This window comes from Rhododendron vialii, chromosome 5a, assembly GCF_030253575.1.
Source record: "Rhododendron vialii isolate Sample 1 chromosome 5a, ASM3025357v1".
Taxonomy (NCBI): Eukaryota; Viridiplantae; Streptophyta; class Magnoliopsida; order Ericales; family Ericaceae; genus Rhododendron; species Rhododendron vialii.
The window spans coordinates 568,666-584,702 of NC_080561.1; the positions used below are offsets into that span (position 1 = coordinate 568,666).

General features: G+C 38.3%; 1 protein-coding gene across 3 annotated transcripts; it reads right to left on the reverse strand.

Annotated features, from left to right (window-relative positions):
- Nucleotides 1-1,359: 1,359 nt before the first annotated feature.
- On the reverse strand, nt 1,360-13,005 carry LOC131326249 (uncharacterized). Of its 3 annotated transcripts, none has more exons than XM_058358960.1 (13): nt 12,450-13,005; nt 7,688-7,840; nt 7,392-7,604; nt 7,222-7,311; nt 6,919-7,035; nt 5,985-6,254; nt 5,010-5,166; nt 4,412-4,489; nt 4,133-4,233; nt 3,263-3,433; nt 2,989-3,063; nt 2,360-2,467; nt 1,360-1,944 (listed from the first exon to the last, which is right to left on the reverse strand). In XM_058358960.1, the coding sequence occupies exons 1-13, from the start codon at nt 12,837-12,839 to the stop codon at nt 1,603-1,605; spliced, it is 2,265 nt and encodes a 754-aa protein (XP_058214943.1). In that variant the 5' UTR covers nt 12,840-13,005; the 3' UTR covers nt 1,360-1,602. The 3 variants fall into 3 exon arrangements, with proteins under 3 accessions (XP_058214943.1, XP_058214942.1, XP_058214944.1); XM_058358959.1 differs by having other exon boundaries at nt 1,360-1,953; XM_058358961.1 differs by having other exon boundaries at nt 1,360-1,953; nt 7,688-7,827; nt 12,450-12,587.
- Between the last annotated feature and the right edge of the window lie 3,032 nt (nt 13,006-16,037).

Consider the following 16,037-nt stretch of genomic DNA (forward strand, 5'->3'; position numbering starts at 1 on the left):
ATCTTGAAAGGCTAGGTGGTACCCAAATTTGACAGAGTACTTTCCATTTGCCGTATGATGCCAGATAAAAGAATCTTCTCTGTGAATAAGAGAAATGGGAATAGAAGACATAGCCATAACCTCATGCTCAGTGACCACCTGCCTCAAAACCTCCTCCCTCCAACTGGCTGTCGCACCGTCAAATGCATCTACTACCATATTGACTTCACAGCTAGGAGGTTTAGGGGAAGACACCACAAAATTTGGAAGAGTAGCAACTTTGAACTTATGGGATTGATATTGAAGTCACTGACAGCATATTATTTCAAACCACGTAAAGAAATATCATCATACCCTGCTTTTATGAGATTTTGAGCCCTCGGTGAACCCATGATTCCAAGACCTAGAAATTCAACAGTTAGTGCAAAAGCCGTCGAACACGACGAAAGAGGATATACACGGGGTGGAGTGAGAAGATGCTTCAAGTCGCATTACAATGTCGTTGTTCTTAAGACGATATTCGCTTCCACCAATTCGAAAGTATCTGGTGTGCACCGGGTTACAATGAAGCCGTCTCCAAGATAAAATGAAACAGTCTTACACTGTTGCCTAATTGTGTTATACACTAACGAAGAAAGACCCGAATTCCTTTGGATTTGCGAGCCTGCCAAGAATAAATATATAGGAATTAATTCTAGAGAGAAATAACAATCAGAATTATTCTGATTATCTCCCCCAATCAGTAGAACCCCTTGCCCTTATATGGCACGAATCATGACTGTTAGCCAAAATTCGCATCTTTTTTATTAATCTCAATAGTCATGTCTATTCACAATAGCCATGTCTATTCATGCGATCCTAATAGTCATACTTTTTGGTTTGATCACGCCTATTCATGTGGTTTTCTTCGCTAAACTTTTTTTAATTTCGGTTCATACTTTTCGTACTTTTTTGTATTCCTCTTGTTGATATAAGTAGAAAAGCTATAAAAAAAATTGCTAAACCAAAAATGATCGCTGTTTTAAAAAAACGTACTTCCTCCTTTCCTTTTTCAAGTGTTAAACTTTGTAAATCAAACTTTATATAGAAACATCAACATTATACTTTTGTTTGATCGTCTCCACCGTCATTTTACACTTAAAAAATTATAACTTCCCATAATTGCCCCTTTGCAAAGACATAATCATTACTGTTCAAAAAATTGGAACTTTTTACAATTATCCCTTCATAGAAACTGCGGGAATCTGCCTGAACCAATTGAAGGTGCATTGTCTCGCAATAGCTGCTTGTTGCCCTTACTAGAGGCTTCTCAATCCTTCCGACAATCATAAAGCTATGTTCTTTTGCCTTCACTTTCCATAACAACAGCATGCAAAAAGATTTCAGAAAAAAAAAAAAAAGGTTATGTCCGCCTCTTTCTCTATAAAGAATTCACAGTTTGAGAATTACACCACCTCGTTCTTTTTGCCCGCCCTTCAGATATTTTACACTTGCCAGAACAGGTTTAAGGAAAGACAAAGGAAACAAAAAAAAAAACCTATAATCCTTGCCACCCATAGTATGAATATCGCAATAGAAGATGCAAGAACAGTCCAGCCAATATGTCATAATCAAATCCAACTGTCAATCATTTCCAGAACAGCAAAGTTCACAACAACTGAAGCAACCCAAACAAGCGATGGCCCCACATAGCTGAGTGAGAACAATTGCGCATTGGTCATTCATCCGAGAACAATTCTGGATGCAGCACATGCAACAGCAGCGGCCACATAGCTTGCCACAACAGTTAGAAGCCGCCTTAACAAATATTTCTGCAGCCTCTGGTAGTTTTTCTTCCTCACATCCAGGAGAGAGGTTTTCTGCAGTGGCAGTCAAGTTGCCAAAGCCAGGCCCAAGGCTACGCAGCATTATTATCTTCTGGCCTTTAAAGTCGGTCGCCTTCTGTTGTTCAATCTTGCTAGGTACCTGTTTATGCTGGTCATCATGCAGGTAAAAATGTAAACGTAAGTTGTAATGGACTCATGCACACAAGAGATGGGACACCCTAATAAATGAGGGAGACTGAGAATAAACCACATGAAGGGAAGGCGGGACCGAAGATTCTCAACCATTAATTCTATTCAGGTTATAGAATTTCCTTGCACTTATACAGAATCCGATAAGAATAGCATAATATTGTCAAATGGTTTCCTTAAGTTAATGGATTGCTGAGATGTCGGTGCCAAAGTTTCCAGTTGGGGGTTATGGATTTTGGATCTCGTACATGCAAAGTTGAAAATGTGTCAAAGAAATATCTGTTTTTAAACACCAAAAATGGCCACAATATGGAAGGAGTAGGCAACTAGAGATATATTTCTAATGTTTTTAGGTAAATGCATACCTCAGGAACTCTGGTTGATCCCATGTCTTCCTTCCCCCTCTGTGTCTCAAGCAAGATCGTGCGGGTGTATTCCGATATAATACCACTTTTTATGCTCATTCTTGCTACCTGCCAATTAAAGAAAATCAGCTTAAGCAATTGACATTGTATTTAAGAACTGAAACCTACAGGGATATAACAATACTGGAGGAGACTTCTCAAAGCATTGAACAACATTTAGCATGTAATAAGAGGTAGGACCGTAGGACTTCACATGAGGTGACGATAATAGTATTACAATAGAAGTTATAGAACCATTTTCAACCACCACTTAATGGCCAGAAACCAATTTAGTAGGTATTTCTCAAAAAAGTTGGTAACAATGGTCTGCATGTAACCATCTACAACAGGGGAATTTTCTGCTTCCACATCTCCTTCCTGACAGCTGGCAAGTTAAGGTATTTCACGTTGGGTATAACCATAACTCTCTATCTTCCTCCACAAACTAAACTTTCCCAAAGCTGTGCCAATTCCAATAAATTCTGACTCTATTTAGCTCTTTGAGATGTCGACCATTGCAAATCACTTTTAAAAGCCTTGTATATCGAAAACTTCAACAACAAAAAAAAAACCCTGTCATTACAACAAACCTTATTCTGTAGCTCTCTATCATCTGAGAACCAAGCCCGAGCCGTGAGTAGATCAATCTCTTGCTTTGCAAGTATCTGTTACACAGAGCAACCGCCATTAACAAATAAATGCACCGTCATGCAGGGTATAACTTCATCTACATAAACATGGAAACGAAAAGAAAAAGCTGCAAGCCACCAAATAAACAATATACAACTCTAGCATTCCAGGAAATGAGACATCAATAGCATCCAGGTTAAAACGTTCATATAACCTCATCAGTCAGTACCTTACCTTGTCAAGAGGTATGTCATTTGCCTTTTGTACCTTCAGGTCTACAACAAAGTTGCTCGAATCTGCAAGGATCCCTGTAGCTTTAAGAGTTTCAGGAAAAGCTCCCTGATATCTGCCTGATACAATCAACGGGCTTTCAGACAAAAGGTCTGGAATACGAGACGGATACACCTATCATGAGGATTGCAGAATTCCTTGTTAAATCAGACACCAAGTTTAGCAAGCTAGGTACAATCAACAAAACGAAAACATCTCATAAAGAGTAAAGAATAGACCAGCATGAGATGACGACAAAATAAAAGAAAGAAAAAACCTTCCTAGTAATTACTGTGAAGATACGGGTAGAGATGAAAGTGAGGCCATGAAAACAACAGGGTTGAGGGGACATAATACAATATCTAACTTCCACCATGTCCATCCTCCTAACAAATGTGGGCGGAAAATTGAAAAATAGGGTAGCTACATAGCACATGAATACAATGTTGTAGTTTTTTTGTTTGCATCATCAATGTACTCAAATGGTTGTCCATTTTGAAAAGTCAAGCCACGTCCTTTTGATTTTACAACATTATTCATTGTTGGATGAGAGTACACATGCATCTAATACTATGAATATGAGAAAAATAAGGAAATGAATGTTCCATTTGACAGATGAATTGAAAAAGTTGCGTTATCATGGTGGAAAATGCCTATGGAATGGAGAGACCAATTCTTACCCAGTGGAAATGGGTGCAAAATAGGATGAACTATATGACTTATAAAGTTATAAGCAAGTGACAATGTTGTTGCAAATCCAATAAGTGGTTGCAACTATGTAGTAGAATGTTTAATAAAATGGAAAAGTAAGAAGACAACTCAGTGCAACTGTACCTCAATCCCATCCATATTATCCATAGCGTCAATGGTTATATTTGCAAGAACAGTTGATGAAGCTCTATCAAAAAATGCCTTCATTCGAACTTCAATTGAGTCTAACCAAACATGAAGATTGTTTACAAAGTCAGTATGCTTTAACAAAAAATTTGAAACTTTTCTAATCCCATAGCAAATAACTAACTAGAAAAATATGTATATTATTAGAAGTCATAACTGCCAAAGAGACAGCCCTAGTGGCAGACGTGGCTGCCAGCCAAGGAGCACAAAATATACCTGCATCAGAAGCAGCATCGTAATGGCCCCTCCCAATTATTGCAAGCATTCTCAAGAAGTAATGATTACAAAATGTACCTGGAGAAGTGTATTTGATAAGTCAACTGCAAGGTCAACAAAAAGGAAAAAAACAAAGCTGGCTGCTGTATAAGTGTTGACCAAAACCCCTTCTTACAACACATAAAGTACAAAGTATTTCAAAAGGTTAGTGATTTCCACACTCCCTTTTTTTAAAGTGCACTCCATTTTTTGTCCTTTAGTGAAACTTTTATGTGTAATTTTTACACTAAAAGACAAGAAGTGCATTTATCAAAAAAGGAAGTGCGAAAATCATTTCAAAAGCCTTTTCCATCTACCTCCAAAGACAATGACCTTAACGTCAACTGTGTGATTCACTTTTAGCAACTTAGAGGCACCACCACTACAATTACGCAATGATATTATCAAGATTTGGAGAATAACAAGTCATAAAAACAGATTACGATGGATTATGCAAAAACAATTTTTATGGTGGTTTGGTTAGTCCTCAACAATTACATCAACTAGTTTAGGAATTAAAATTTCAGAAGAACGTTGAAGCTTAACAGTAAATCAATACCTATGCCAAAAGTGTGAACACGTGGGCAAATTGATCCCTGATTTGTCAAAAGACTACTCATTACGTCACAGATTTGTCTCTCATCTTCAACAGACCCATCAGTTATGAGGAAAACCATAGGAATTGCATCACGAGTATTGCATAACATCTCCATTGCCTGAAGGAAAAAAAAATATTAGTGTTAACACAACAGGACTGGTGCATACACCAACACAAGAAAAGATACAGATGTATAAGCTCAGAAAAAAATATAGTGGCCTATTGGGCATTTGTCCAACCACCATTTTCTGTTGAATTTAGAAGAGCATAAAAAAACATCATTATGGCTTCAAATAACTTCTACATATGAATTCATGTGGATATGATGCTCTGGAAACATAAAAAGCATAATCAAAAACATGTGGTTATGATCCAAGAAGAACTTGGTTGATAGGCAATTAGGGAAGACGCAGCAACAGTGCGGCGTGAGTCTCTCCCCAACCATATATTTTAGATGTCTTGAAACCATTGAATGCATTCATACAACACTCCAAAAACTTGAATTTCCCACCAAATCCAGTTTCGTGGAAAAACAAAGTTGATTGTCTAAAACACAGCTGAAAGGAAAAAAGACTTTGGGTAGCCAAACTTGCAAATGTCGAAGTTTTGTCACCATGATGCCCCACTGCAGGAGAGACTAACCCACCAACAATGCTTGGGCAGACACCAAGAAAACTAATTGAGCTGAAGCCAGGGGAACCCATACCCGGTTTCTTTTCCTTTCCTCTTTTTCAAGGGTGAGAGTGGCCTTTGGAGACAAATAGGGACATTCACCATATTCCCATTTTTAGGCATGTGCTATTTTTTGTCACCATTTGCATGCCTATGCAGTATAACATTGTTTTAAGTGAAAGTAGATGCATAAAAAAGGTCAGACAAGTCGAGTCAATGAAATCTAGAGGAGTCCACTCAAGCTATTTGAGAAAGAAACAAGACCTGATTTAAGGGAAGCAAAATATTTGTTCCATCCCCTGCAACAAAGTTCATATTAATCCACTGGGTGACTTTTTCGATTGCTTGCTCAGTCGCCAACTCCATACGTGATGAATACCGGTAAGTGTCCGCATTAAAAGCGATTATATTGAATGAGTCTTCTGGATCAAGCTTTGAGAGCGCTGCAAATAGAGCACTCTTTGTATCATCAAGCGGCTTTTCCCGCATGCTACCACTTACATCAACAACAAAAATCACTTCCTTTCTGAAAGCCTATCAAAGTTTATGAAAAGACCAATATAAATAAAACTCCCAAAAGATAAAATAAACTGCAATTTAGTGATTAAATAGTGAAAAGAAGAGAATTTGCATCCTCTGCACAACAAGAGAGCTTTCAGCTCCAACAACTGTGTCAAATACAAGAAGACTTCCAAGTTCCTATACCATAAGCAATTGTCATACACATGCAAATGAAGCACATCCTATACATGCATACACAAGAAAATATGGTGGCCCTTCAATTGCAAAATGTCAATGGATTTTTTATGCTCCTAATGGTTTGGGCATCCCGGGCTCGCCACTCTTGGTGAAACACAAATACTGTGTCAGATGTTTAGTTCAGCACTAACGACAAAGGGTGACCAATGGGTCCAGAAGTTGGTCAACCACAGAGAAAATCCATAGGTTCCAATACATCATGACTAACTACTATATACAATTACAATAATACCGCAACATACTTATTCTACAAAAAATTACAACAGAATGCAGCCATCACATTCACAGGCTATATGCTCATCCATTGACAGTTGTCGAGTAGACTCCACACAAGCACTCACACAGACACGAAAGGAGGGAAAGAATAAAAAGGACAAAAAAGCAGAAAACTACTTAAAAGGCAAAAATTAAAAAACACAGACATGGTTGCCATACAAACCTTCTGACTCTGCTGGTTTCCTGGAAAAAGATAAAAGCAGAACATATCCCTTTGATCCGAGTCAACAATAGATGGAGATTGCAAAAGCACACCACCAAAAATATGACTTGAAGAAACCTGAAGACATGTTGAGAGGCAAGAAAGTTAGTTTCTCAAAGCTCAAAATCAGAAGTTCTGCAACAAAATGTGCCCATGTATGTCTAGTATGATCAACTTCAAAGTTAATCCGCATCATATTTGGAAATGATCCCCAGAACAAATAAGATATGTTGTATAAATACATGCTAGTGTTTAGGGTCTTACAGTATAAGTAAAGGTAAAATCACTGCTTGACCATTGAAGCACTTCTGATTCATACAAGAAACCCAACTTCCCCACTTGGCGCCGTTGTTCCTAAGAAGATACAGAAATCATGTCACTTGATAGTTTATCGAATTCTGTACGCTATCAAAGTCACTTAAGCAAGGAGGCACCTTTAGAGGATGACTAGTTGTCTCGCACAAAAGTCCAGTTCCAGGACCAGAGTCAACATTCAATTGTATCTTCTCTTTTTTGGAAATTTTCTTCCCAGCAGGAGTGACATACTGAGGAAAACTAAATGGTATACTCAAGGAGAATTGACCTTTGCTATGTAACAATCTTTGAGACCAGCTAACTTTGATTGAAAGATTGGAGCCTCCATCAACCTGTCAATATAAATTTGATTGATGACAGAACAAGTAACATTAAACAATGAAGGAGACAAATAGGATCAAATTTTTAGTTATACCAGTGGTACTGTAAACGTAAATATGTGGGGTTTTATAAAGGCCCCGTTTTCAGCTTTAGCGACCTTTTCCACATCGTTCTTCTCACCCATGGCAATCTGCTGAGTACAGTATGTTTTACTGGGCGTGCCAACCTCAACACCTAGAACTGAACCCTGTTAGCCAAATAGTTTTATCACTTGAGAACCATAAAAGAACAAATTATTGATGCAAGAAGTTGACAATGTCTTATTGATGCAAGAAGTTGTTAGAGGATATCATAGAGAGTCTGGTCCTCCTCGTTGTACAATCAAGGTTGATTTAATGAAGCCTTACGACTCAGTTGACTGGGGCTTCTTGTTTGACACAATGGCTGCCATGGGCTTTCCCTCTATTTTCATTCATTGGGTTTCTCAGTGTCTACTGCATGTTACTCAGTGATTATTAATGGCAGCTTGGAGGGTTTCTTTCCCGGTAAGAGGGGTTTGAGGCAAGGGGATCCCATATCCCCTTAACTCTTCTTAATTGTCATGGAAGCCCTCTCAGCTATCTTTCATCAGAGAGTGTTTTCATCTGTTTTTGTTATCATCCTAAGTGTCAAGCTATACAACTTTCCCAACTTGCTTTTGCTGATGATCTTTTCATCATATGTGGGGCAGCTCGAGGCTCTTTGGTGACTGTTAGAGATATGCTTGACGATTTCTACCACTTTTCTGGTTTGAGGACTAACCTTAACAAATGCTCTATCTTCTTCTCTGGGGTTGATGAAGGGCAAATTCAGTCGCTTAGGGAGATTTTGCCTATTCCTGTGGGGACTCTCCCAGTGAAATACTTAGGTGTACCTCTTATCACTACTAGACTCAAGGCAAGTGATTACTTAGTGTTGGAGGAGAAGATTCTGGGTTGTATTCAGAGCTGGTCCAATAAAGTTCTTACATATGGTGGAAGAGCTCAGCTTATTTTGTCTGTTCTTAGCAATATTCAAAGCTACTGGAGTCAAATTTTTGTTATCCCCTGGAAAATACTTAAGAGAATTGAAAGCAAGCTTATGGCTTTTTTGTGGTCTGGTTGTGATCTAAATCATAAATGTGCTTGAGTGAAGTGGAGTCGGGTTTGTTCTCCAAAAGATGAAGGAGGATTGGGTTTTAGGAAATTAAGAGAAGGTAATGTTGCTGCTATGCTCAAGCTATTGTGGGCTCTTAGTAGAAAGGCTGATTCTCTTTGGGTGAAATGGGTTCATACGTATGTCATAAAAGAGCATAATCTCTGGACTATGGGGCTGCCTTATGATGTCTCGTGGACTATCAGGAAGATCTTCCAGCTCAGAGAGGTTTGTCAACCTTTAATTTGATATCAAATTGGGAATGGTGCTTCCACTTTCTTATGGCTTGACAATTGGCACCCTTTGGGGCCCTTGTACAAAAGGTTTGGGGAGAATGTGTGCTCTAACATTGGAAGATTGTTGCAAGCTAAGGTTTCCACAATTATTAAAGAAGGGGACTGGGCTTGGCCAAGACCAAGGAATAGATATATTCAAGAAATCAATACCAACACCCCTTCTAGTTTTACTCCTAATATTCTAAATGAGGATGGGGTGGTATGGCTTCCTTCTCGTAATGGTTTTTACTCTTTGAGATCTGCTTGGGAAGCAATTAGAGTGTCAAATGGTAGGCTAGACTGGAATAGCATTGTGTGGTTTCCTAAAAATGTTCCTTGATGGGCATTCATTTTATGGATGGCCATGCAAGGTAAACTTGCTTCAAAGGACAGACTGCTGAAATGGAGTGTGGTGGATAATGCCACTTGTGTTCTGTGTAGAAATGGGGCTCTTGAATCTCATAATCATTTATTTTTTGATTGCACATTTTCTAGAGCTGTCTGGAAGGAGATATTGCGAAGGAACCACATTCACAGAGGCCCACTTATTTGGGAAGATGAAAAGAAATGGTTCTTGCTGCATTCTAAGGGGAAGACAATTCGGAAATCTATTCTCAAATTATCACTGGCTGCTACTATTTATGGAGTTTGGTGTGAGCGGAATATGAGGATCTTTCAGCAGCAGATGATGGAGGCTTATCTGTTGGGCTCCAAGAAGATTTGCAACAACATTAGAGATGCCATGATGGCTTGGCGAAATATCAATTCCACGCAGGAGAACAAGGTCTTGTTCAGGGCTTGAGGAGTTCCTTTCCCACGGTTGAGTTCTACAGTAGAAGTTTAATTTTTGTTAGTTCTTTTCTTTGGTTGATAGGTGCCTGGTTGTATAGTTTTTCTTTTCTTGGTGGCTCCTTTAAGGGAGTTGGCTGAGATAGTTTTTTTTGTGTCCTGTTTTGGACCATGATGTTTTTCTTGTTTGGGGCTTATATGGAAGAGTACATTTACCGGAAAAAAAAGAAGAACAAATTATGCTTTAGTGAAACAAATGGACAGTAACAAGCAGTTTCAAAATGGGATAATATCATGCCAGAAGGATTTTAGCAATCACCCTGACCAATCTCAATTCCATTTTAGAGGCTAAGTAAAGCAACAGTAGATGGTTGGGTTTTCTTGAGAATTTTGTTTTAGTACAAAGACATCTAGTTGAGAACTAAAACTACATTCTCATTGGATAGCCCTGAATCTACATCCAACGGTACGCTTCTTGATCCAAAAATGCTTGTTTGGTTGGGAGCAGGGTCCAGAAGTATTTTCAAAAATTACACTCCGTTGCAGTGCGATCCAAAGAACACATCAAAGCTACAACTTGCCTGTTGGCATCCTGAAGTCATGGAGCATGGCTTGGAAAACATTTTGGATACTGTGCACAGATGTAAAGAGAAAAAGCTCGAGATAGGAAAGAATCCCCAATTTTGTGTTATAACACATCAAACTCCTACGATCCTTATGCTCTATGACTTGACAACTAGAATGATGACAAAGAATAGGTGTTTGGGGACGCAATTTCCAATCAAACACACCAACTAACATTCCATAAGGATATATCTACCACGGGTCAGATACAATCTTAGTTGCAGGGAGCTCCTAAAGTGGTGCCGCTCCCTCCTTGAGAGCTGCGGGCTCAACTAAAGAGCTTAACAGGAACCCGCTCCCATCGAGATGTGAGCTAGCTCCTTACAAAGATGGGAGTTTTTGTATGATCTTTGTATAGAAAAACAGGGATTTATCACTTGGCTTTATGAATTGATATTTGATGAACGTATATATGTAGCCCATGTCATGATATTTTGAAAAGAAAACCATATATTGTAACACTAGCCCATTTCTTACATTTATGGAGGACTTGGCCCATATTTTTACTTCCTAAAATGATTGTACTTTCAAAGTGAATACACTATTCTACATTATTTATGTACACGCTCCCAACCTTGGGAAATTCTGTATTCCCCCTCCCCCGCCCCCGCTTCATGCAACTAAGGATGCAATTACTTGGGTTAGCAAATACAGGCCACTCATTAAAATTTAAAGGCTAATTTAAAACAAATTGGTGAACTGAGCAAAAACCTAGTGTCCCTCGGGTGGGTATTCACCCTTAGGCTTGCGACACCTGTCATTTTGATCTCCATTTCTCTGCCCTCTCCCTTTCTCAAAATACCTTCACTATCATACCCAAGTCCAATATTTCTTACCACTTGCAAGAACCCTAACCTACTACCTACTCTTGTTAAACCCCAAAATATGTTGGTGTTGTGAGTCCATCATTATAGCAGAAAAACTCAAGCGTGTACAAGTTTATCAGTCCATACCAAGTTATCAGCCCAGTTACAACCATCCAGATTGGAAAGAACAATGAATCGTCTCTCTGGCACTGCACACACCCTCCATAATGAGAGGTATTATAATCTAAAACTAATAAGTCTGTCATGAAGAAACCCCTCCAAGCTAACAACTATATATGAAAAGCCAGGCTTTATGCATTTCCTTCAGAAACTATATGGAAAGATCATGGCAATGTGAGAGAGTTCAAGAGGTTTTCAACCATTCAAAATGACGCAACTTGATTTGCCCCATCAATCTCAAGACTTCATTTTTCATCTCAATAGACCTACTGTCCATCACTGTTCAGATTTTTTGGGTAGGTCCTTCCAAAGACTGTCTGTTTTACGCACAGGAAAACCAAATGAGTTCAAAGACACTCCATAGAAATAGCATAACGAGACCATCCTTCTTCTTGGCGGGTTCTCTTCAACCCTCTTCCCCCGTAATGCTCCAAGCGCATAGGAAGCAAGAGAATGTCGAAAATGATACAAACGAACAACCAACTTACGCATGCAAACTTGTCCTCTTGTTTCCTTCGCCAAAAGAAACACGCAAAATTGCAAATTTTCAATTCTGTTTTCTAACAGTTCATTACAATTATGTCATCTTTTGTCTCCAAACTTTATAGTGAAACCAATTTTCAAACAAATATCCTATTCAACAACATGCCTTTTCACTTCCCTCATAATCTATTCTTACGCAAACGGAACCATATATATGTACAACATTTAACTACTGGGACATTAAAGGTTTCTGCAAACAGGAAGGATTTTTCTTTGATAAATCGGGCGGGCCAGCTTAACCGAACCTCAACTAAGTTCTATTCCCCAACGTTTATAATTTTGATAACTCAGCTTCACACAAGAAGTCAATCCATATTACGTGTTATTAAGTTGGCAACAATTTTCCTAAGCTACCAGACAAGAGAGAATAACAAAACCAATTACGCAAAGAACATAACGAATCGATTTTTTTTTTAGGGGAACCAATTGAAAATTTCGATAGCATCAAACTGCTAATAAATATTACCTGTTCGCCCATGGGAACGGCGACGCGAACATCGCAGTGACGGCTTCCCATGACGCAATGAACGCGCCACGATCCCGTCACCGTCACTAACGCCGTGTCCAGATAACAATCAGCCTCCAACACGACGCCGTTCATCTGAAGCGGAATCAACGCGGGCGGATCGCACCTGCCGTGCACGTGAGGCTGGTAGCTCGGGATATCCGGATTATCCACCATCGCCGGGTCGGATATCACGGCGTAGGCCATCGGCGCCGACGGGAGGTACGAGTGGGAGGAGGACTTCTCCATCGCCTCCATCCTCGGCGGCGCTACGGACCTGTCCTTGCCGAAGTATATTCGCTTCGAGAGCTTCAGACCGTCTTCGACGGCCTTCACGAAGTCGTCGGCCATCAGCGGCGCTAGGGCGAGGTACCGGCGGGGAGGGAGGCTAAAATTGGAAGGAGGGAAAAAGGAGGATATTTCGCGAGATCGATGCGGTCTAGGCGGGGGTGGTGGTGGTGCTCCTCCATTCAGCGTCGCCGACGCTTTGCTTTTATAAATGGATCCATTATGGGACAACGAGACGGACGTTTAAATCGATGAATTTTTTTAAGGCGCGGCTATTCGCAACACTTTATTTTTTTCAATAACCCCCGTTAAATTTTTTTATTTATATTCGACAATTAGTCATCGAAATTGAGATATATTTTCAGTATTCAATTACCGAAATATAATATTTTTTTCAACAGCTATTTACTGAAAATATATGTTCGGCAGTTGTTTACTGAACATGTAATTACCGAAATATAATCTTGTTTTCAACAGTTATTTACCGAAATATAATAGGCTATGAGAGAAAATAAAGGGCCGCGAATAGCAGCGCATTTTTTAAATGGAAATTTATGGAAATAGTCTTTCTAGTTTCATTCGAGTCTCATTTTTATCCTCAAAGTCTCAATTACAACTCTTTTGACCTTCAAGTTTAATTTTCGTACCAAGTTGATCCAATTGTCAGCCAAACTGAACAAAAAAAATCAAATTGAAGGCAGACGTTATCAATTGGACCAACCTGCAACGTCCAAACTGCCATCAAACTGATTTTTTTGTCCAATTTGGCTGACAAGTTATCAATTGTACCAATTCAATACGAAAATCAAACTTGAAGATCAAAAAAATTATAATTGATACTTACAGGATGAAAATGAGACTTAGATGAAACTATGAGAACCATTTACATAAATTTCCCTTTTATAAAAGCTTTTCGTCAAGCAAGGTCTTCTCTACGCCTTTGTGCCGACGAATTTTCTAGTTGTTAAATTTTACTGTAAATCATAAAAAAAAATTATACTATTTTATCCATCTCTATTTAATTGTCCATTACAATTTTATGTGTATTTTTAACGGTTTATATCTCTCACTGTTTATTGCTAAAAATATACAATATAAATTTTATTTGATAGATCTCAATTTTTTCTATAAGTCAATGATTTTGAAAACATAATATACGTCGAGAGATATAAGCTGTTGAAAATGCACACAAAATCGTAGTGAACAATTAAATAGGGACGGAGGGAGTACAATTAACGGTTAGAAAATTCTTCGGCACAGAGGTTTTCTAAACAGAAGAAATCGAACCCCTTTTTTATCACGGCATAGCTGAGTCCTAATTTGAGCTAGGTGCATGTAACGATCCGGATTTTTTTTTTTTTTTGCTCTATTTTTTTTTATACAAATTTATATTGTTAAATTCTTAATTCAGTAACTAATTAGATTGAATTATTAATTTTACATTATTATGTGTATAATTGATATTATTTTCACCCTTATATAGGATATATATTTATACTTTAGATATACAAGTATTTATACTCATCTCTTATCTTATCTAACCAAAATTCTATCAAAATCAATCTTCCACCCCTCTTCAAATTCTCCTTAAACTATATCTCTCTCTCCTTCCGCATTCCACCACCTCCAAACTTATCCCCAAATCCCCACTTCTCTCTCACAATACAACACTCCTAGTCCACTACATAAACAGAAACAAGAAAAGAGGGATCACACCCTTTTAATTTTCGTCCATATCACGTCCCTCTGTTCACGGCCTGTTTCTTCCTAGTTGCTATCGTTTTTAGGCCTAAGTTTCTTCACGAATGTTGTAGAGGGCACCGAGAGCTTCGATTCCGACCCAAGAATCACCCAAAACGGTTAAGGATTGATAGAGTTATCGCTGTCCAAAGATCAGTGAAATTCTCGGATTTTTGTTTCCAGACAGCAAACAGGACTTATGAAAACCCCCACTTTTCTCCTAGTTCGAATGGTTTTCGGGCTTCGACTTCTTCACAAAAGTTGTAGAGCGTTTCAAGATCTTCGCGGTAGACACAAGAATTGTCTAAAACAGCAGAGGTTTGGTCAAGTTATTCCAGTCCAAAGTTGCTGCTAGAATACCGATTTTTTGCCGCCAAACGAAAACCCACCGAACTCTACCAATTCGTTTTGTCCGGATTAAAGGTATTATAATCCCTCCCCTGCCTTCTCTAAGTATATTAAGGTACTATGATGTTAGTTTTTATGATTAGAATCGAAATTGAAATCGAATGAATAAAACCCAGTTTCTCGGAGAATGCACTGTTCATTGTTCATGGGCGTGAACACTGTTCACGTTTTGGGTTACTGTTCATACCCGTTGGAAGTAAAAAATGGCAAAATTATTACACTTATCCCCCTGCTCTTTTGATTGTAATGTTTCGGCCCAGATATTAAAATTTGGGCGCCGCTATTCGCAGCCTTCTATTTACTCCCGTATCCCACTAAATTTCGGTAAATGATTGTTGAAAATCATAAATAACATTTCGGTAAATTGCTGTTGAAAACAAGATTATATTTCGGTAACTACATGTCGAAAATAAATTCAATTTTCGGTAAACAACTACCGAACATGCATTTTCGGTAAACATCTGTTGAAAAAAATATTATATTTCGGTAATTGGACGCTGAAAATATATCTCAATTTCAATAACTAACTGTCGAGTATAATTGGAAATTTTTAACGGGCTATGGGAGTAAATAGAGGGCTGCGAATAGCAGCGCCCTAAAATTTTGAGTGGTTATCTTATTGCAGTTGAGCCCTAAAGTCATTAGAGTCTATAGTTAGGCCCAATGAAATGTTTTATTTAATTGAACAACGGTTTTATAATAGTAATTATAAATGATAAACATTTTACGATAATGTTACCGTACTAAGTACAATAGATCTTTTTTTTTTTAAACAAATTTTATTATTATTATTACTAATAAGGATTTTCGCTAATAAAAAAAAATTTACTTCTTGGTCATACGAGATTAAGGGCAACGGCCCGCTCATAAAAAGATACGTGATTGCCTCGTTTGTTATTTGTTTCAATTATTATTTTGATTATTTTTATATTGCTCTAATTCTTGAATTGATATGCTAGATTGAACTCTAAAGACATGGAGGGGTATGCGAATAGAATTCATCTAGACGATGTTAGGTAATTGATGAATTGGAAAGTTTTTCTTTCTAGAGATTGCCTGCAGGCGTGATTTTGAGATGTGATGAGATTTGTGATGAGATTGGAACTGGCGGGA

Coding starts and splice junctions, on each gene's coding strand:
- LOC131326249 (XM_058358959.1), bottom strand. CDS start 12,839: ATGGCCGACGACTTCGTGAAGGCCGTCGAAGACGGTCTGAAGCTCTCG. Junction 7,841..12,449: donor CCGTTCCCATGGGCGAACAG/GTAATATTTATT, acceptor TTTGGCTAACAG/GGTTCAGTTCTAGGTGTTGA. Junction 7,605..7,687: donor TTACGTTTACAGTACCACTG/GTATAACTAAAA, acceptor TTATATTGACAG/GTTGATGGAGGCTCCAATCT.